The 23492-nt window shown below is 39.3% G+C and overlaps 1 protein-coding gene across 1 annotated transcript in view; it reads right to left on the reverse strand.

The window, feature by feature from the left end:
• bmp7b (bone morphogenetic protein 7b) overlaps nt 1-14781 on the reverse strand; it is a 74889-nt gene extending 60108 nt beyond the window's left edge. The window contains 3 exon segments of the mRNA XM_028811815.2: nt 13871-13994; nt 13996-14106; nt 14108-14781. Coding sequence (XP_028667648.2) covers nt 13871-13994; nt 13996-14106; nt 14108-14263 — 391 coding nt within the window. The 5' untranslated portion in view covers nt 14264-14781.
• Between the last annotated feature and the right edge of the window lie 8711 nt (nt 14782-23492).

The following is a 23492-nucleotide window of genomic DNA, read 5'->3' on the forward strand; positions in this document are numbered from 1 at the left end:
ATGGCAGCAGTGGTATCCATTGTGCAACCCTTCTGTTTACCAATCTTTATCATTTTTCTAATTAGTTTAAAATATGTACAGTATAACCCATAATGGAATAACATCAGAATTAGTATAATGTACGTTTCTGCCTTACATTTTATAGAATGTGATCCACTAATTCTGTTTTGATTACTGTTTTCATTTGTCCTTTTTTAAAATTTCTATACAGTACTATGTTTCTAGGACTTTCAAACCTGCTTTACAAAAGGAAACAGAAATCACGCTTAGTTGTCCCAACCAGATTCTTCCAGAAGGACTAATTTGGATTCTTCTTATTTTGTGCAAGAGCAGATTTAAAAAGCCTTTGGGCTCCCTTCTACTTAAAGATTCCTCTGGCAAATCCAATATTCCTGAATTTTCAACTTTTTTCGCTACATCTAGATATCCACCACACAAAACTGCTGTATGATCCTTTATAGCTGCCAATATTCATTTTATATTGGACTTTAAGTTATACATGCTGTAGGCAGATTCTGTCAGAAGATTCTTATCCTGTGTGCAGTTTGCACATTTTCCCCATCACAGTGGGAATTCCTCCTGATTACCCAAAGACAGTGAGAGATATCAAGAGAGGATATCAAGCCACCAATTAACCTTTGTCTTAAAGGTTTAATAGCTTTCTGTCTATATGACATCCTGCTTAATTTTCTCACTCGGACCACAGATAATGAGTCATTGTGTTATGCTGGGAATGTAATATGCAGAAATTCAAAAATTAAACAGTTAATTACATGTATTTGAGAATGGGAGTTAGAGGAGAGTTAGTGCTCAGTCTGCCATTCCTGGCAAGCTGCAGGTGGCCTTATCTCAAGTTGATCTGCTGTGATGCGTATTTAATTGTCAAGCAGAACATCTCTGACAGTGGAGCTCTTACACAAAAATACCATTGTCCAGTTACTTGGGCGGGGGGCGGGGGTTGTTGCAAATCTGAAAGAGGAGAACAAGACTGAATTAAACCTGTCTTGACAAGCTCTGTAAGTGTGGAAGAAGAAACTGGACTATTCAAAATAACCTTCCGAATGAGATGCTGTCTCTTCATGCATGGACCCACCCTGCTCTTCTCACGCCACAATGACCACATAAAAAAATCACAATCCAGCCATTGTCAGAATTACTAAGACTGCAACACTTTGATTATGAAAACTAATTGCTTACCATCTAATTCAGAACATTTAAGTTTCAGAAACAAAGAAATGACTAAAATGAACAATGAATTTCAGTGCAAAGCTGGGACATGGTACTTTAAAGCAATCATAAAATGGTCTCGAGTCAAATGATTACAGAAATTTCCAGGAAATATCAGAAATGAATAAACATTGCCTCTGTGTGAAGTTTATATGAATATAATTTCTTGCTTGAAGGTTGACAAGTACAATGTCAGAGCGTGCGTGTGCTGGAAAAGAACCTCCTAGTTACCAATACACATTTGGGTCACACCTTTCACCAAATGCTTTCTATGATGCTACATTTCATAAAATGAATGAATGCATGAAAAAGGATAAAGCAGTTGTCCAAAAACCAGGCAGTCTGAAATATACTAGTAAAGGTTCATTATGTATACAGTAAAAGATTTACATAATGCAGAATGAGTTGGAGATGAGGATTGAAATGGCAACCATGAGGCTTAAAATTTAGTACTTCAGCAACTACACAATGAGTGATATACAGTGCTGGAATTTCTTACTGTTGTTACAGACAGACAGACAGACAGACAGATAGATAGATAGATAGATAGATAGATAGATAGATAGATAGATAGATAGATAGATGGGATTAATAAAGTATATCTATCTAAGAGGGGAAATACACATTTTTTGTGTGTTTTTGTGTCTACATATTTTTTTTCATATGTCATTGTTAGAGTTTAGCATCTACATCATATCCAGATATTAATTTCTGCATACACTTATGCTACCACTCCCACGTCACAGCACAAGTGTGATTTATTGCCAAGAAACAATCTTTGTGGACTTTGTACATTCTTCCTTTATTTGCCATTTGTTTTCTGCAGTTATCCTGGTTTCCTCCCACATCCAAAAAATACACACGATTAAAATAAAACTTGTGAGTGAGACCTGATATAGACTACTGCCATGCCCAAGATTGGTTACTGTCTTGCAGTGAGGGCATAGTTAAATTAAATTAATTCATTACTTTAATGTTCAGTATCTACAGTATACCCTATTTTTATAGTCATAGTGCATTATCATATCCATTATACGCATTGTCAGTTTTTATCAGACCTGTAAGAACCTATTTACCTTGCTCTTCAGCTAATCAGGTCATTTTAATCTTAACTGTTTCAAAATATTTTCAAACATATTTTACCTCCTGACAACTGTTATTCAATTGACAAAAGGACTTTCAACCATTCAAATTCCAACCCATACATGAAAGAACTCTAAATGGCAAGTCTGAACCCAAATGTTCAAATGTTATTACAAACACTTAGTTGTTTCTATTTCTGTGTTAGAATAGTGGTATTATGTTTTTAAGGTATAAATCCCATACGTTTATTGAGATTTCTGGAGTTACACAGTTATTCCTCAAAGTTTTCCTTAAAAAGGACAGCTTTTCAATGTTTGTCTTTAAATAAGAAATGTATTATACTGTATTTCTATTATTCCTTGCTAAATATTGGCACGAATTTGTATTTTTTAAAACACATAACATTAGCACTACATTTTTTGTGTTTGCTCAGTTACACACATGATCACCAGTCAATTGACAGACACATCGACTGAGGTAAAACTGAAAGTCACTTAAGTTGCATGTCTTTGAGATGAGAAAGAAAACCTGAATGCTAAGATAAAATGAACACGGACATGGGGAAAAATATGAGCTCATATCTGAAAGGCAGCAGTGCAAACTAGTGTGCCACATTACACAAACACAGAGAATTAAAATGTAATAATCTTTAATCATAAGTAGAAAAAAGAAAAATGCCTTATATATTTCAGTCTGTTCATAAAGTTCTCTTTCTTTCTTTTTCTTTCTTTCTTTCTTTCTTTCTAAGCAACTACTCCCCAACCCCTGATGATCTGCATGTCATTTACATATGTATAAAAGAAATTAGATAGGAGTAAGGTAAGATTTAAATAGAAATTAGACAGGCAGTGTGCAAGAATTAGACACTGGATAAAAAAAATAGTTGTTAAAAACACTTGAGCTTCTGCCAACACTTCAGGACTGGACTTGCCCATCACTTTATGTATAATAAGATAACTACCCTCCCTTTCCCCCAACTCTTTCTCTTTCCGTCTAGTTTAAGGCTGTCATTCACAGAACTAATGAGCTGAAACCAAACAAACAACTGCATCTCTTGACATTGAAATGAACCTTGAAATAACTATTTAAAACATTTAAAATCAAAACATCAACTCTTTTGTGCATATACTGTTATATATATATATATATATATATATATACACAGTATATATATACATTGCATCCAGAAAGTATTCACAGCGCATCACTTTCTCCACCTTTTGTTATGTTACAGCCTTATTCCAAAATGGATTAAATTCATTTTTTTCCTCAGAATTCTGCACACAACACCCCATAATGACAATGTGAAAAAAGTTTACTTGAGGTTTTTGCAAATTTATTAAAAATAAAAAAACTGAGAAATCACATGTACATAAGTATTCACAGCCTTTGCTCAATATTTTGTCGATGCACCTTTGGCAGCAATTACAGCCTCAAGTCTTTTTGAATATGATGCCACAAGCTTGGCGCACCTATCCTTGGCCAGTTTCACCCATTCCTCTTTGCAGCACCTCTCAAGCTCCATCAGGTTGGATGGGAAGCGTTGGTGCACAGCCATTTTAAGATCTCTCCAGAGATGTTCAATCGGATTCAAGTCTCGGCTCTGGCTGGGCCACTCAAGGACATTCACAGAGTTGTCCTGAAGCCACTCCTTTGATATCTTGGCTGTGTGCTTAGGGTCGTTGTCCTGCTGAAAGATGAACCGTCGCTCCACTCTGAGGTCAAGAGCGCTCTGGAGCAGGTTTTCATCCAGGATGTCTCTGTATTTTGCTGCAGTCACCTTTCCCTTTATCCTGACGAGTCTCCCAATCCCTGCCGCTGAAAAACATCCCCACAGCATGATGCCGCCACCACCATGCTTCACTGTAGGTATAGTATTGGCCTGGGGATGAGCAGTGCCTGGTCTCCTCCAAACGTGACGCCTAGCATTCACACCAAAGAGTTCAATCTTTGTCTCATCAGACCAGAGAATTTTCTTTCTCATGGTCTGAGAGTCCTTCAGGTGCCTTTTGGCAAACGCCAGGCGGGCTGCCATGTGCCTTTTACTAAGGAGTGGCTTCCGTCTGGCCACTCTACCACACAGGCCAGGTTGGTGGATTGCTGCCGAGATGGTTGTCCTTCTGGAAGGTTCTCTTCTCTCCACAGAGGACCACTGGAGCTCTGAAAGAGTGACCATCGGGTTCTTGGTCACCTCCCTTAGTCAGGCCCTTCTCCCCCGATCGCTCTGTTTAGATGGCCGGCCAGCTCTAGGAAGAGTCCTGGTGGTTTTGAACTTCTTCCACTTACGGATGATGGAGGCCACTGTGCTCATTGGGACCTTCAAAGCAATAGAATTTTTTCTGTAACCTTCCCCAGATTTGTGCCTCGAGACAATCCTGTCTCGGAGATCTACAGACAATTCCTTTGACTTCATGCTTGGTTTGTGCTCTGACATGAACTGTCAACTGTGGGACCTTATATAGACAGGTGTGTGCCTTTCCGAATCATGTCCAATCAACTGAATTTACCACAGGTGGACTCCAATTAAGATCCAGAAACATCTCAAGGATGATCAGGGGAAACAGGATGCACCTGAGCTCAATTTTGAGCTTCATGACAAAGGCTGTGAATACTTATGTACATGGGCTTTCTCATTTTTTTTTATTTTTAATAAATTTGCACAAATCTCAAGTAAACCTTTTTCACGTTGTCATTATGGGGTGTTGTGTGTAGAATTCTGAGAAAAAAAATGAATTTAATCCATTTTGGAATAAGGCTAGACCTGGGGACCTGGGTTTGCTTCCCGGGCCCTCCCTGTGTGGAGTTTGCATGTTCTCCCCATGTCTACGTGGGTTTCCTCCGGGCGCTCCGGTTTCCTCCCACAGTCCAAAGACATGCAGGTTAGGTGGTTTGGCGATTCTAAATTGGCCCTAGTGTGTGCTTGGTGTGTGGGTGTGTTTGTGTGTGTCCTGCGGTGGGTTGGCACCCTGCTCAGGATTGGTTCCTGCCTTGTGCCCTGTGTTGGCTGGGATTGGCTCCAGCAGACCCCCATGACCCTGTGTTTGGATTCAGCGGGTTGGAAAATGGATGGATGGATGGATGGATGGAATAAGGCTGTAACATAACAAAATGTACAAAAAGTGATGCGCTGTGAACACTTCCCGGATGCACTGTATATATGGAAGAGAAGGTCTGTGATACAGTTTGCATATTTGCAGCTGGAGATCCACAAAGGGAGAAAATTAATCACGTATCATAAAGTAGTTTTTGTTCCTGAGCTTTCAGCCCTGCCAGGGGCCTTCATCAGAGGATAATGCTTAGACTTACAAGAATCAAAGGCAATATATAGCAAAAATTAAAATCGGGGGGAGCTAAGTCAGTGTGTTCAGGACGTGTGTGACGTAATACAAAAAACCAGAAACAAATAAAAATGACCTAACAATGTGCAGTCATAGGGAAAGTATCATGACCTTATTAGGCACTGCACTATAATTTTCTATATAACCGATGGGCTTTTATTTTATATTTTGACTCAAAAGTAAGAAAACAGCCACACCCTTTTAACTATGCCTTTCTCTAATTAGACGTTAATGCTTTGAACCACCAAGTTTGAACATATGCATCTTCAACCATTCAACAGGTTGCAGTAGCAACTTCAAAAAGTAGCTTGTCTTCTACAAAAGCTTCACTCACAAAGAAATATTATAATTGCCTGAGACAAAAGCTGCAACCTCTTAGGAATCATTAATTGTCCTGAAAACAAATTAAAATGTATGTTCACAAACATCTGAGAGTTTGACTTTGTGTACAGTTTAGTTTACTACCGTAATCAAATTTTGTTAGAATGTAAAGTACTGATTAGACAGTTTACATCAATTAAATAACAATTCTGCATATCACTAATAGTGCAATACATCCATCACCATTATATTACAGTGTACAAATAAAATAGGGGGTGTGACTTATACTACTATGAATAATGACAGTCATAAGCCAAATATTTTTATTTCTCTTAATTGTATTTGTACCAGCAGTATTATTATGCAAATAACACAATGCTGTCAGTAATAAAGTCGTAATTATCATTATATTAATAAAGCATTAATATTATATTGCCGTTGTAGTTAATCCCTTTACTTTCGGCTGTAAGTAATACCTCTGTCATCATCACATAATGCAGCCCTGTTGCTGATAAATAATACTTTTCCATATCACAAGGTAACTGGTTTCCACCTGTGATCAATTGTAGTTCTGATTAGTTTAGCATAAAAACAGCTGTTTCTAGAGCATTCCAGTGCTTGGAAGTGCAACTGAAAACAAACAATCAGCTATGGGTGGCAAGGCACGAGTCAGCAGATGGATACAAACAAAAAATTCAAAGGCTTTATCAATCCCTAGGATCACTGTAAAGTTCATAATCAAGAAGTGCTAAGTGTTTGATACTACTAAGACTCTTTCCAGATAAAACCAGCCCTCCAAACGGGATGGAAGAGTGAGGAGGACACTGATCAGAGCAGATACCAAGAGTCCTATGGCAACTTCTAAGCACTTAGAGAAATTTTTTTGGCAAAGAGCGGTCACTGTGTACATGTGATAACAATATCACAAATACTCCACAAATGTGGCTTGTATGGGAGGTTTGCAAGAAAAAAGCCACTCCTCAAAAAAGGCCATAGTGATTGAGCTTTGCCAAAATGCACCTTGAAGATTCTGAGGCCAAATGAGAAAACATGTTATGGTCAAATGAGACCAAAATTGAACTATGTGGCCTCAACACCAAATGGTATATCTGGTGGAAAGCCAATACAGCTTACCATTCAAAGAACAGCATGCTTACAGTAAAGTGTGGAGGTGGTAGCATCCTGTTTTAGGGGTGTTCTCTACAATAGGGACAGGGACACTTGTCAAAATAGAAGGAAAAATGGATGGGACAAAATACAGTCAAATTCTTGAGGAAAACTTGATACCCTCTGCTAGAAAGTTGTCAATGAGAAGAAGGTTCACCTTCCAACATGACACTGACCCGAAGCACATAGCAGAGTTGACCACACAGTGGCTGAAGGAGAAAAAGGTGAATGTTCTTGAATGGCCTTGTCAGAGCCCAGACTTAAACCCTACTGAAAAGCTGTGGAATGACTTGAAGATTGCAGTCCACCAACAGTCACCATTCAATTAAACTGAGCTTGAACAGTTCTGTAAAGAAGAGTGGGCAAATACTGCACAGTCTAGATGTGCAAAGTTGGTAAAGAAGAATCTCAATAGACTCATGGCTGCAATCAAAGCAAAAGGTGGTTCCACAAAGTACTGACACAGAAGGGTAATACTTTAAGCATCTCAGTGATGTGCTGTTTTTCTTCTGAACTGTTGCTATTATATCTTTCACTTGGCTGTTATAAATTGTATTGAGTAAATACAACTGGCATAAATATTTTTGTGTGTCTTTATTACAGGCTGCAAAGCAACAAAAGGTGAATATTTTGAAGAGGGTATTTTTCTTTATACACACTGTATTTGCCTCTCTATTTTGCAAATATGGAAGACAAGTAACTCATCCACTAAAACACAATGGGGAAAAGCATGTGCTGCATTGTTTAAAATTAAATAAAATGTACTATAGAAGAACCTATCAATCACTGCCTATCTGCCAACCAATGTAATTTTTCAATTGTAATTTCTTCTGCTTTATGAGAAAGGGGGCCTGACTGTTGGACAGAACCCTTAATACATAATATTACTCTAATCGGTTTAATGGGACATGTATTTTTGATATTACATCAATGCTTTAAGATAAAAAATGACTATTATTGACCATATGATGGAGAGTTTTATTTTCATCCATGGTGTGGACAAAGCTACTACTTTTACTTGAGCTTATTTATGCAGCAGTGGGAAAAAACACCATGCTGGATAGGTGCAAGACTATCACATACTTAACATTTGTAATACAATTAAGGATCACAGAGATCCACAGTATATCTGAGCAGCACAAAGCACAAGTGAGAAATCAGCCCTGGACAGGGCACCAGTCCACTGCAGGGCCCACTCACAAATACCCACATTCATTCGCACTGGGATCAGTTGGAATAACCAACTTAACCTGCACGGCTTTGCACAGCAGCCATATGAAAACCCATGCAGGCAAGGTGAGAACATGCAAACTCCATACAAACAATGAATCACTATCGGATTCAAACACAGGATAATGAATCTATAAGACAGCGGCACTAAACATTGCACCATCATTCCACCCACATTCTCACACTTACAATGTACAGCGATTGTTGCACTTTAATTATTAATGTTAAATACCATCAATACTGCTATGGATAGAACTCTGCTAATTATGGCAGTCATATCATTTATACTACAGCAACATGATTTATAGTATTATTATGATTATTTGCAATAAAAGGAATTGTCCTGGGTCCTCCCTGTTAAGTAGACTGGTGATGCTGGCCCTGATATGTGTGTGTGTGTGTGTGTTCACCCTGCAACTGGCTTATACCATGACCCCACTTTGGATAAGCAGATTTGGAAAATGGATGGATGGATGTTAAATCATAATTTTTTGCTATCACAATGGTTCTATGTGAGAGATTTATTTCTTATTAATGGCAATTAAAATGTTTTCGTTTTGAAATACTTCTAGAATGTTATTAATAATAATTAACTTTGTTATCCTTATACAATGCTAAAACAGTGATGAGCAACATTCTCATTATTTAAAGTAATCAGGAAGAACAAAAAATGACAGTCTTTTAATACAAGATGCAAAGTATTACACCAGTGGTAGTCAACCTGGTCCCTACCGCCCACTAGTGGGCATTCCAGCTTTCATGGTGGGCGGTAGCGGAGCAACCAAACGGCGCTGCGATTACATACTAATCGACTAATTTAACTATAATAAGTTGTTTTATAAAGAGTTATTCTGCCAAACTTAGCAAAAATCCGACATAAAGTACTTGGTAAGTAATTATTTTTATATGCTTTAACTTGCTGTAACTCTGCTTTAGATAGATAGATAGATAGATAGATAGATAGATAGATAGATAGATAGATAGATAGATAGATAGATAGATAGATAGATAGATAGATACTTTATTAATCCCAATGGGAAATTGATTATAAATTTTATAAAGTAAAGTTACTTCCCTACTTTATAAATCACCATTACTGTGGAACCAGTGGGCGGTTAGAAAATTTTACTACTAACAGAGATACAAAAGTGGGCGGTAGGTATAAAAAGGTTGACTACCCCTGCATTACACCTTTACCATAGGTACAAGAGGAAAATGATAATAAGTGTTCTGTAAATGCCCACTCCTAAAAAACTGATTCAAGGCACATAAAGGAACAATATGCTTATGTTGATCAACCCAAAGAGCTTAATAGGTACTATCACACAATGGTTAGATCCAGGCAGATGTACCATGTATTGAGTTTTCATGTTTATCATATGTTGTATGTAGAATTAAACCAAAACATACATATATACAACACAACTGGCACTCTCAAATTAAATCTACACTTCATTAACCATAATAAGAACTAAAATGTGTACGCACTTATGCTTTTTTGACCCTGAAATAACATGAACCATATAAATAAAAGTGAAACACAAAATGTATAGGGTCATGCAAAACATGCAGTAGGGGAAATTAGACTGCACTATTGCAAAGAAGTTAAAATTAATCTATCCATCCATTTTTTAGCTCTGTTTTCTGACCTGGACAAGATGACAGTCTATTACAAAGCACACAAGCAACCTATAATGGTTAATTAAGAATGGTCAATTTACCCAATGTGGCCATCTTTGGGATGCAGATTGCAACCAGAACAACTAATGAAAGCACAACTAGCCTACAGGTACAACATGCAGACTTCTCAGTCTGTGATAAGACTGTACATTAAATCCATCATGAGTGAGAAGCTGTGAACACTGCATCATTTTGCCACCCTTAGTGATAAAATAATATTGGAAAAACAGAAATGTTGCTTCAATCTCAAAGGGGCACTCTTTGCCTTTTAACACATGCACCAAGAGCTAGAGTGCACAACTACCTAACGTTTCCTATGGGCTTTAATTTGTAAAACTTATAGTTCACTGTTTTATGACAAAACATTTTAAGAGAAGAGAGAATATAACTAGAACCTGTGATGATAAATCGGCATAGTGTTTAGTCATCATTGATTTAGTTTTCACAGACAGCTCTTTAAAAGTGTATGTAATTAATGAGGGACTTCTTGACCCAAGAAAACAGATTTGCATGTATATTAGCTTCATTCAAGTTCCACACTCTTACCAAGGCAACTGCTAGTCCTCTTGCTGTTCTCTTCCATATTAGATCTAACCAGGTTTCAGATGCATTGGTGTCTCTTCTTGGCTCACATTACATATTTAAACCTTGCAAGCTGGTATTTAATAACAAGCCAGAGAATCGCAATCAATTGTACAATTGACCCATTCTCTTTATCGTTATAACAGCACCCACAACAGGTTACTAGAAACGATCCAATGTAGTGAGGCGCCGCTGCGACGTCTGGCCATAAGGTTTCCCATTCAGGCTTGATGGGTGTCTAAAATAGGCATATTGTAGCAGCTGACACTGTAATTACAAGCTTTAAAAATAGCTAACTGCAAACAAATTCCAGTGTTTTTTGGAACAACAGACAATGAACATGCATTCCCATGTCTTTTAGAAAATCATCACAAGTTAAATATGACTCTCTCCATTTTAGATCCTCTCCACATTACATCTTGCCTGAAGAAGGGGCCTGAGTTGCCTCGAAAGCTTGCATATTGTAATCTTTTTAGTTAGCCAATAAAAGGTGTCATTTTGCTTGGCTTTTCTCTACATTCATAATGGCTAACACGGTACAACACCCTAGTACTACATTTTAGATCCAAAATGTGTTTAGTTTTGAAGTTATTCTTCTCTGACACAGACAAAAAGATTATTGAGTATATGACACATGAAAGTCAGCTCCTTATTTTATTCATAAGAAAATGGCCCCATAAACAGCTGTGATACGATTCTTTTGAAGCCACATTCTTGTTAGCCTCCAGATAGTGAAAACCACAACAACAATAATTGTACAAGTAGTCTTTCTGAAAACAACTATAAACAGATTTTATGTGCAGGCAAACTAAACAAGACATTCAAACAAATTTAATGCAAAATAAATACAAAGGTAAAGTACCCCCATAGTCATTTATCTTGATAAGACACAGGTAACTATTGGTGTTGTATGTACTAGGGGAATGAAAACAGATTATTGTGAACACAGTCGTTCTTGGCATAGCAGTACAATCCAAAAGAAGAGTGCCTGACTTGTGAAGCAAAATATGAATTTCACCTAACACCTCAGTTACTAGTATCCTGCTAATATATCAAGATTTTTCTTATTTTTACACATGGATTGATGTTTCTTTCTAGTAGTGAGTTAGGACGGCAGCAGCAAGGCTCACAAGGCAGAATAAAACTTTACTGGGCACATTAATGTACACAATCATTTGCACATTCACTCTACTGAATGCCTTTGGACAGCACAACAGAACTGGACTTTCCATGGTAAACCCAGAGAGAACATTTAAACTCCACACAGAAGAAGCTAAGATGGATTCCAGACAATATTAATGGCCCACACTTTCCAGAGCACCTGCCACACATCCTAGATTTGTGTCATATGAAATTAGAAAGTGATTGTAAATATATATAAAAGTTTTAAGCAAGGTTTTATGGCACCTCAAGAGGGTGGCTCAGGAGGGAAGTTAACTCAGAACCATTTAGTTTATTCCCCACACCATTTCACAGTAATTTTGCACCTGTAACTGTTAACATTGCCATGAAGTTAGGATTCGAAACATTGTGTATAATTGTTTCATTTACGAGCACTCCGATCACAGTAAAAATAATTTACAAAATCTATTTTCGGTAAACTGTATTAATCCCACGACTATTGGATGATAGAACATTACTACTTTATACCTTAATAGTAAAATAATTTTTTCAACCTTTGTTATGCTGAGAACTATATAACTTCTTTCTACATAACAAAATAAAGTTTACTCAACCTACACATGTGAAAACATTTCCATCTACTTCATATTATGATCGTGCTATGAAGGGAATTTCGTCCGGTGCTTCAGTTTGGTGAAGAGATCTCCGTGTGTTGTGTATTATGAGTTTATTCGCTCATATACACAGATTATACACACAGTTTAAGGTTATGTGACCCTACTCCTACTGTACAGTACACGGTTTATCAAATAGACGTTGCAGTTAGGCATGCGCATTGCAGACTGCTCACCTGAGCTCGTTATGCATCGGTCAGGACGGAGAGGAAGCGTCTACGCCAGGAATGTGAACCGACTCCCCCGCGTTACGGAGATGAGGTCTACCTTAGCCGACACACATTTGTGCACTCCAGACATGCGTAGGTGATTTAAGCTATGACGCTGATACTGTATTCTCGATGCATCCTCTTCCCTTAATGAGTACAGCCGGGGACAAGGGCAGTGTTCCAGCTTCCAATCTGGCACATATAAAAGCTTTTGCGCAATCGAGACAGACAGTTTCCTGAGTTCCGCTTTTTCCTACATGGATGCTTTAAGAAGAATAGCATTAAATCCCCTGCATGATGTCAAACCTTCCTAGAAAACGTGATGTTAGGAGTTAACATTCGTCCAACTAGTTCATGAATTAGGGAGATTAGAATTTTGGGTCGATCCTTTGCCTAAAAGACACACGCCAGTGCCAAATGCTGTCCTGTATATTATTTATTGCGTGCGCACATATTGCATAAAGATAAAAACACGTTAGTTTCAGAAACTAATTTAAGGATCCGCCAATTCATTTAAACCGTATTTATTCGTGACAGTGTTTGCGTGTAGTCAGTGCATACCCTGAAGTTTATTTCTGAATATGCACATGACATAAGTCCCGGACGATTAATCTGATAGTATGTCTCGGCTAACGGTGGGAACCGGATATGAAACAAACGTGCGCCCAAGCAACTCGAGAAGATAAACTAAGCGACTGACGACCTCCACTTTAAAATTGGTTCTGGTTTCTTTTTTTCTGTACACAACCTGTAGAGTTAAAATGACTTCATTGCTTACTTCCCACTCTGGATTGGAATAAACAGAGAGACGTGCCAATTGTCCTTATTTCATTCTTGATGTGATTGCAGTTTTCAGTATTAACTATTCAATTATATTATATGAAAAATTATGAAAGTTCCTTATACATTATTTATGTGTTCTTCTTAGAATAAATTACATTGCTCGATTTATATATGTTGTTCTCTTTATTTCTCTCCGTGTGGTTTTAAACTTCTGAAAATTTTTATTTTACGGTCAATGCATATTAGTTTAGGTGAGGTGTCTTGTGATTGCGATGACTATTATTACGTGCCGTTTGGTTACTTTTATTCATAAAATTTAATTATGAATGCATGATAGAAAGTATTCCTTCCATTTCTGAACATCATTAAATTACCGTCATCATGAGTAAGCTATTCTCTGCGTGCCTTTCACATCAAATGTATTATTCTTATTGTAATAATCTAGCAAACTCACCGAGGTTGACGAAGCTCATGACAGTATCAGCGCCGCTCAGAAAATTGTTATCCTGTAAGTGGCCAGGCGGAGGTCCCTGGGTAGTAAATATTGGTTTGTAGGGATAAGAAAACCCTTCATCCTCAATCTTCATTTGATATGGCATTGTATAGATCCAGCATGAACATTGGAGCCGAGTTGTGTTTGCCATGAAGATGAGGCCGAGGACGGTGAGGCAGTCCAAGGATGGATAAAATTTTCCCTCTGCATCTCTCTGCGCTCCTGACTCCTGAGCCGCCGGTGAATAAAACTCGAGTGGACCTCACTGTCCATACTAAAGTTGCTAATTAGGCTTTCTGTTACGAGGCAGAAACCCCAGAGAAGAAGCAATGATGGGACAGGCTTAGCCAGCATTGCAACACAAATATACTAAAGAAGTCAACTCATAAGAGGGATACACGGTTCCGGGGGCTACAGGCGCACCCAACCCCTCTGTCCTGCGAGGAAACTGCTGTAGTGGAGGCACGCATCAGCTCCGCTCCATTTTCGCCTCTCACGCGAACCGTCAAATTCTTCCCCGATCCGATTATTTAGCCAGCTGGTCGTTGCTCCCACCAACCTCTCTGTCAAGCAAGGACCTGCAGATTTCACAAGAAGGGCAAGTGGGATGTCCGCAAAAGTTTTAAGGAGGTTCTATCAGATGGGAGGAGCAGCGCCTCCGTAGGTTCTCTGCAAAATTTAAACAGAAAAAAATACAGAAAGTAAATTGCGACGCGGAGGTGTGTTTGGGTAGGGGGTGGGGGTTTATCACAGTTTTCTTTTGGGATGTTTGGCTATCACTAAACAGGGTGCGGTCTAGAGTCCCCGGTTGATAACAGCTAACAAGTTTGCAAAGACGTCTTCTTTGTTCTGTTCTGAGAGATGCACGTTTACAGGCGCCGAGGCACATTCTTTTCTTTCGGACGAATAATTGCTTTCCGTGAATGTACCTGTTGATGAGCGGTCGCCGATGATCACTTCACTCTTTTGTCCTGAAGAAATCTGTTTAAACGTTTCCAGGATTTTAAAAGGCAACGTGCCACTTTTCCGACTTCAGAGTTTGGAATGCATGTCAGACAAGACATTCTTTCACCACGAGTGCAGATTTTATGTTTGACCGCGAATGTTAAACGTAGTTTGTTGTAGCGTTGAAAATCACAGCGAAATTATAAACCTCTGTCTCACTATAAAAGGGGAAATGCGGTTCGAGGACACTATAAAATATTTGGCCCAGTCACTCGGCTACTTAAGAAAATAAACCACAGCGACATCAAATGATTAAAATACCCTGTAATCATGTGTTAGGTCCTGAAAGAGACACCTTCTTGTGAGATTATGTTAAATTTAAATGTCCATCTGTCCTCAAGATATTAAATGAATGGACACTTACGTCATTTGTATTAGCTTAAATAATTAACTTGAAACTGGTTGTGAGACTTCTCAAAGGCATGTTGTCCACGTGCTTGGACTTTACTGTTTCATGATGGTAAACAAGAGCTTTAGTTAGTATTTAAGAAATATTTGACATTTGATAATAAAGATAGGGAAGACAGAATATAAATAACTTATTTGCGTATTTCTTTTTAAAAAGCAATTATAATTACAAAATACAAATGTTACTGCTAATAACATTTGGGATAATAATCAGCTACAATGCCTACTCTGGTCAGTCTGTGGTGTTCTGTGGGTGGACAAATGCCTAAAAAAATTGTACCTCCACTTACTTGTCAGGCAACAATGGAAACACTACCACTATGTGGGACATGGTGGTGCATGACATTTTAGCTAACATATGGTGGTCCTTCACAAGAAGGGAGAAGTAATGTCTGATGATCGAAGCAGTGGAGCAGAGCAGAGCAACTATACAAATCTGGAGATCAACATCAGCAGAATGTAGAGCATCAAGACTAGAGTTGTGCCTGGTGTCAGTGGTTTTTAGTACCATCAAGAAAGGTTTTAACAAGAATCAGCAGCAGGTGCCAGCAGATCCCACAGCCCAATAAGTGCAAATCACACTGATGGGAACTGTGCACATCTTCTGCAAAATGCTGGGCTAAATACTAGATCCATGGTTGGGACATAGACACCTCAGCAGCTGTCAAATTGCAATAATAATAATACAGATATGTTAGCACAACTTAAACCATTGCCACCTGTGCACTTGTTAAATACAAATGGCAGTTCAAATGAGAACAGAAATCAATTTATAATAATCATCCTCCTTGCTATGTGAAAATGCACAAAATAAAGCAGGTTCAGTAAATGAACATATAGTACTGTATATACAGATATACACAAGTGGATAATAAAGAAATGAGGGTAAAAGCAGCAGATAGCATTGGTAAATCTTAGATCCTGGTTTAAGTCTTAAGGCACATTCTAGATAATGTTTGTAATGTTTTACATAATTTCCTTTGTTATTTTTTTGTGCATTTCACAGATACGAAATTACACTTCTTTTTTTTACATCTGCTGTATATATTACAGTTAGGGAAAGGTAGATTAAGTGCTTCCATCAGGGGCACACAGCAACCCAGGGGTGAAGACTGAACCATTAACGTTATGGTTAGATGTCCAGTTCCCTAGCAGCTACCCTGTACTCCATGCCACTTAAGCGGACTCATGGTTACTCCCAAAGTCCAAATCTTATTTAGGCTGAGGAGCAAATCTAAATTGGTCCGCTATGAATAAGTGTGGGTGATATGATTTTCTCTCATATCTTATCCATTTTTGTGCCTGCCTAATGAAACAGTTTTAAGCTGTGGACCCCTGTAAGGAATATTTGTAGTTTACTATTAAAAGGTGTTGGTGGATAATAATAATAATACGTAATTGATCACACATTCCAGGATAATTTTGTAATCAGTTTGGAATGTATCTTTTCTTTCTTTTCTTATTCATGCTAGGATACTCACATTTTTTTAAGCACAATTTAGATGCTATCTGTGCTGGGCAGATTTAGGAAATGGGCTGTTGTTAAGGTACTCGGCTCATTCCACAGAAGCTGACTAATCTAATAACTTCATTTGGAGTGCTGATTTACAATTGCACTACATTCACTTTGATTCCAGTAAATGTTTTTCAGTGAAATTCTTTTCCAGTACTCCATACCAACCTTTAAATAATTTAAATTATAAGGGCCATTTTGAAAAACATTTTTTTTCCCAGTTGTTTTAACATTATTCACAAAAGGTATACTACTCTGAGAAGCTTACTTGACATTAAGAAGTATTCGCTACTGCTCTTTGATCACTACTTTATGGAAGTTACACACTGTAGAAAGTGAGGTGTAACCTGATCGGCAAATAAAAGTAACACAAATTGACCAAGTGAGGCAAATTTCCACAGCAATCTTCACTTACAAGGGCTGACAAGATTGACAAAGTGTAGGTAAAGTTATAAGGTTCATAGGGAAAATAGTGTCACATGTATAAAGTATAGTGAAATCCGTACTCTCATGTACTAATCAACATGTAATACATCAATGCAGAGCTTTACGGCCATGGTTATTGTTCAGCAAGAAATTCACCCCAAATAAAGACATAAAAGAAAAATGAAATCTCAATAGTGGTTTAAGAGAAGTATGGCTGTTAAGCTTTCATGATGGAACTGCCAAAAATATTTTATTCCTTTTATTATGTTTTATTCTTTAATATATTTTCACAAGTTTATATATGGTAGGTAATACTTTTGTTTCTATTATTTATCATTGGTATCAGGGAATATAACTTAATATATGAGGGTAAATCAAAAAGAATTGGCAATTTAAAAATGACAGCTTTACTGCAACAGATAGAATAGAATTCCTTTTATTGTAGATAGATAGATAGATACTTTATTAATCCCAATAGGAAATTCACATTCTCCAGCAGCAGCATACTGATACAATAAAATAATATTAAATTAAAGAAAGATAATAATGCAGGTGAAAAACAGACAATAACTTTGTATAATGTTAAATGTTAACGTTTCCCCCCCCCCCCCCCCCGGGTGGAATTGAAGAGTCGCATAGTTTGGGGGGAGGAACGATCTCCTCGATCTGTCTGTGGAGCAGGACAGTGACAGCAGTCTGTTGCTGAAGCTGCTCTTCTGTCTGGAGATGATACTATTTAGTGGATGCAGTGGATTCTCCATAATTGATAGGAGCCTGCTGAGCGCCCTTCGCTCTGCCACAGATGTTAAACTGTCCAGCTCCATGCCAACAATAGAGCCTGCCTGCCTCACCAGTTTGTCCAGGCGTGAGGCTTCTTTCCTCTTAATGCTGCTCCCCAGCACACCACTGCATAGAAGAGGGCGCTTGCCACAACTGTCTGATAGAACATCTGCAGCATCTTATTGCAGATGTTGAAGGACGCCAGCCTTCTAAGGAAGTACAGTCGGCTCTGTCCTTTCTTGCACAACGCATCAGTATTGGCAGTCCAGTCTAATTTATCATCCAGCTGCACTCCCAGATATTTATAGGTCTGCACCATCTGCACACAGTCACCTTTGATGATCACTGGGTCTATGAAGGGTCTAGGCCTCCTAAAATCCACCACCAGCTCCTTGTTTTCCTGGTGTTCAGTTGTAGGTGGTTTGAGTCGCACCATTTAACAAAGTCATTGATTAGGTCCCTATACTCCTCCTCCTGCCCACTCCTGATGCAGCCCACGATAGCAGTGTCATCAGCGAACTTTTGCACATGGCAGGACTCCGAGTTGTATTGAAGTCCGATGTATATAGGCTGAACAGGACCGGAGAAAGTACAGTCCCTTGTGGCACTCCCTGTGTTGCTGACCACAATGTCAGAACGTGCAGTTCCCAAGACGCACATACTGAGGTCTGTCTTTAAGATAGTCCACGATCCATGCCACTAGGTATGAATCTAGTCCCATCTCTGTCAGCTTGTCCCTAAGGAGCAGAGGTTGGATTGTATTGAAGGCGCTAGAGAAGTCTAGAAACATAATTCTTACAGCACCACTGCCTCTGTCCAAGTGAGAGAGGGATCGGTGTGTAGCATATAGATGATGGCATCCTCTGCTCCCACCTTCTCCTGATATGCAAACTGCAGAGGGTCAAGGGCGTGTTGAACCTGTGGCCTAAGGTGGTGAAGCAGCAGCCTCTCCATGGTCTTCATCACATGTGATGTCAGAGCAACAGCCGAAAGTCATTCAGCTCACTAGGACGTGATACCTTTGGGACTGGGGGTGATACGTCTTTAAAAGCCCTATTCTTCTGGTTCAAAGGCCCTTGATGTCACTTGTAATCCATGGCTTGTTGTTAGCATAGCAGCGTACAGTTCTTACTGGAACTACAATGTCCATACAGAAGTTGATGTAGTCAGTAGTGCAGTCAACAACTTCCTCAATGTTCTCACTATGTGATCCCTGCAGGATATCCCACTGTGTTGTTCCAAACCATTCTCTCAGGAGTATTCTCAGCCTCCGGGGTCCACTTCCTGAATGATCGTGTGGTTGCAGGTAGGACTCTCACTTTTGGTTTGTAGTGAGGCTGAAGAAGAACCAGGTTATGATCTGTTTTTCCCAAGAGCAGGCAGCGGGGTGGCACTGTATGCGTCTTTAATGTTTGCATACAGTAAATCAATAGTCTTATTTCCCCGGGCGTTACAGTCCACATACTGGGAGAAGGCAGGGTAATGTTTTGTCCAGCGTCACATGGTTAAAGTCTCCAGCAATTAGCACAAGCGCCTCAGGGTGCTGCATTTGTAACTTAGCAACAGCAGAATGGATGATGTCACTCGCTGACTCCACGTCCGCCCGAGGAGGAATGTACACAATGACAACAATGACGTGTCCAAACTCTCTGGGGCAAGTAATAGGGACATAAACTTACGGCCAACAGTTCGATGTCCCTGCAGCAAGTGGAGATTTTTGACGTTAACATGTCCAGAGTTACACCACCGTGTATTAACATAGAGAGCGAGTCCTCCTCCTTTGTGCTTCCCACAGGTACTTGCATCTCTGTCCCGCTCTAACTGTGCTAAACCCGGGTAGCTCCACATTTGAATCTGGGATGGTGTTAGTTAGCCACGTTTCGCATAAACACAACAAACTGCATTCTTGTAGGTTCTGACATTTTTCACCAGCGCAGCCAGTTCGTCGATCTTATTTGAGATTGAGTTCACATTCCCCAGAATCACAGAAGGCACCGAAGGCTAAAAACGCCACTTTCTTGCAAGCCGCTTCATTTTTAGCTTAGTGCCCGCTCTGCTGCCACGATACCGCCTTCTTACCTCGTCGGGGTAATAGGGAACCACACCAGCACTGGCATTTGTTCTCAGCGCTCGAAGTTGGAGTACTTGAATAGGCGAGTCTCGGCATTGTAAAAATCCATGCCCACGTTGTAAAAGTAAGTGTGTCCAGTGAACAAATCCACATAAAATAAAGTGATAGGAGTGATCAGTAAATAAAAATAGAAAATAAAAGTAGAAAAGTACACATACACATACAGTCATACACGGAGCTTGTATGTGCAAACATATGTAAAAAACACAACATATAAAAAAACAAATGGTTCAAAAAGTTGCAAAAAATAAAAGTTCTGCAACGCTATATACATATGGAAAGAATAAATAAGTATTGCACTATTGGGTTTACTGCACATTATTTAAATATTGGAAAGAATAAATAACTATTGCACTATTGGGTTATTGCACATTATTTAAATATTGCACAATAATAATGATCATGTGCAGTGAGGAGTGAAGTTGGACCCTGAAAGTTATTATCAATACCATTTAGAAAGAAATTCAGGGTTGGGGGGGTTAGACTGTGTAGTCATGCATGTGTGAGTTTTGGGAAAAACTGTTCTTGAGTCTGTTGTTGTCCTTGTTGTGATGCACCTGTAGTGCCTCCCTGAGGGCAACAGGTCAAACAGATTAGAGCCAGGGTGGGAGCTGTTCTTGATGGACGAACGGTAGAGGGTCAGTAACAGGTTGGAGTCCAGCTTGTGCTTTCTGAGGACCCTCAGGAAGTGTAACCGCTGCTGAGCCTTCTTGACATCAGGAGATGTCAGCGGAGATAAGGACGCCGAGAAACCGGAAGGTATGGACCCTCTCCACACACTTGCCGTTGATGTAAAGGGGGGGCTAAGTTGGTGCTGTGCCTCCTGAAGTTGACAATGATCTCCTTGGTTTTCCTGGTGTTCAGAGCCAGATTGTTCCTTGAACACCAGGCTGACAACTTCAGAACTTCCTCTCTGTAAGTTGCCTCGTTTCCCTTTGAGATGAGTCCGACCACTGTGGTGTCATGAGCACAACTTGACGATAAGGTTGTTGTTGTGGGCCGGACTGCAGTCGTGGGTGTAGAGACAGTACAGGAGGGGGCTCAGCACACAGCCTTGTGGGGTACCGTTGTTCAGTGTGCGAATGGAGGAGAGGTGGGGGCCGAGTCTCACAGTCTGGAGCCGGTTGGTAAGAAAGTCTTTTATCCAGACACATTTAGGAGGGGGAAGGCCAAGAGTGACCAGTTTGGTGATGAGAATGTCAGGAATGATTGTATTGAAAGCTGAGCTATAATCCACAAAGAGCATCCGGACGTAACTCTGCTGCTGCTCCAGATGGCTCAGCACAGAGTGGAGAGCTACGGTGATGGAGTCTTCGGTGGATCTGAAGCTGACGCAATACAACACATTTGTGATGGCTTATGGGTAGCTCAAATACACATAGCTCTGCCATTAGTCTAGTTGTAGCTAAGGTCAAATGAAAATGGCTGCTTTGTGCTGGGTCTGCACTGGGGATTGTGCAGATCAGTAAGCTGTTTGGATACCCATCTTGCAAAAACTTTACGGTAGACTAAATCATCATCCACTATGCCACGTGCAGATCCACTGATGATATTCAAATGTGCACAATAGTAGGAAATGTAATATGTTAGTTTTCTAGAATGAAGACATTTACCATGTCAACATGGGCTTGTGTGCATTATGTTGGTGGTTGACCAGTTTGAGCTTTGTTGGTTATACTTGTTCTTTCCGCTTTAAATCTTTCTACACATTTATAACCTTTTCGTTGAGTTATGCTGTTTTCACTTCCATACTGAGCCAACATCCTTTGGTGAATTTCAGCAGGTTTCATTCCATCTGCCCAAAAAAACCTCACCATGACGTGTTGCTTGACAATGAAGCAGTCCCAAAACAGATCGTCCACGTTCTTTTGCCCTTGGCTTCAACTAGACTAACGGCAGAGCGTTGTGCTGTGCATGTTTGAACTACACATTAACATTAAAAATGTATTGTAAAGAATCAGCTTCTATCCATTGCACCCTTATGTAATTTACAAATTGCTTTTACTTTCTGATTTATCCTCATATACATTGTTTTTTTTTTGCTACAGAACAGATGCAATGCTTTATTGGCAACACATACATCCTTTTATATCGATTAAATAATATTCAATAAGATATGTTATAAGTTGTGATTTATTACAAATAATAAGGCTCTAATATCTACAACATGTACAGTCATATGAAAAAGTTTGGGAACCCATCTCAGCCTGCATAATTATTTATTCTCAACAAAAAAGATAACAGTGGTATGTCTTTCATTTCCTAGGAACATCTGAGTACTGGGGTGTTTTCTGAACAAAGATTTTTAGTGAAGCAGTATTTAGTTGTATGGAATTAAATCAAATGTGAAAAACTGGCTGTGCAAAAATTTGGGTCCCCTTGTAATTTTGCTGATTTGAATGCATGTAAATGCTCAATACTGATTACTTGCAATACCAAATTGGTTGGATTAGCTTGTTACGCCTTGAACGTCATAGACAGGTGTGTGCAATCATGAGAAAAGACAGTTAAGGTGCTCAATTGCAAGTTGTGCTTCCCTTTAACTCTCATCTGAAGAGTGACAGCATGGGATCTTCAAAGCAACTCTTAGAAGATCTGAAAACAAAGATTGTTCAGTATCATGGTTTAGGGGAAGGTTACAAAAAGCTACCTCAGAGGTTTAAACTGTCAGTTTCAACTGTAAGGAATGGAAATCAGGAAATGGAAGGCCACAGGGCACAGTTGCTGTTAAAACCCAGCAGGTCTGGCAGGCCAAGAAAAATACAGGAGCGGCATATGCGCAGGATTGTGAGAATGGTTACAGATATCCCACAGATTACCTTCAAAGACCTGCAAGAACATCTTGCTGCAGATGGTGTATCTGTATATCGTTCTATAATTCAGCGCAATTTGCACAAAGAACATTTGTATGGCAGGGTGATGAGAAAGAAGCCCTTTCTGCACTCACGCCACAAACAGAATCGCCTGTTGTATGCAAATGCTCATTTAGACAAACCAGATTCATTTTGGAACAAAGTGCTTTGGACTGATGAGACAAAAATTGAGTTATTTGGTCATAACAAAAAGCGATTTGCATGGCGGAAGAACAGTGTACAGTAATCCCTCGCTATATCGCGCTTCGCCTTTCGCGGCTTCACTCCATCGCGGATTTTATATGTAAGCATATTTAAATATATATCGCGGATTTTTCGCTGCTTCACGGGTTTCTGCGGACAATGGGTCTTTTAATTTCTGGTACAATGCTTCCTCAGTTGGTTTGCCCAGTTTGATTTCATACAAGGGACGCTATTGGCAGATGGCTGAGAAGCTACCCAGCTTAC

Source organism: Erpetoichthys calabaricus, chromosome 10 (genome assembly GCF_900747795.2).
Source record: "Erpetoichthys calabaricus chromosome 10, fErpCal1.3, whole genome shotgun sequence".
In the NCBI taxonomy this organism is placed as follows: Eukaryota; Metazoa; Chordata; class Cladistia; order Polypteriformes; family Polypteridae; genus Erpetoichthys; species Erpetoichthys calabaricus.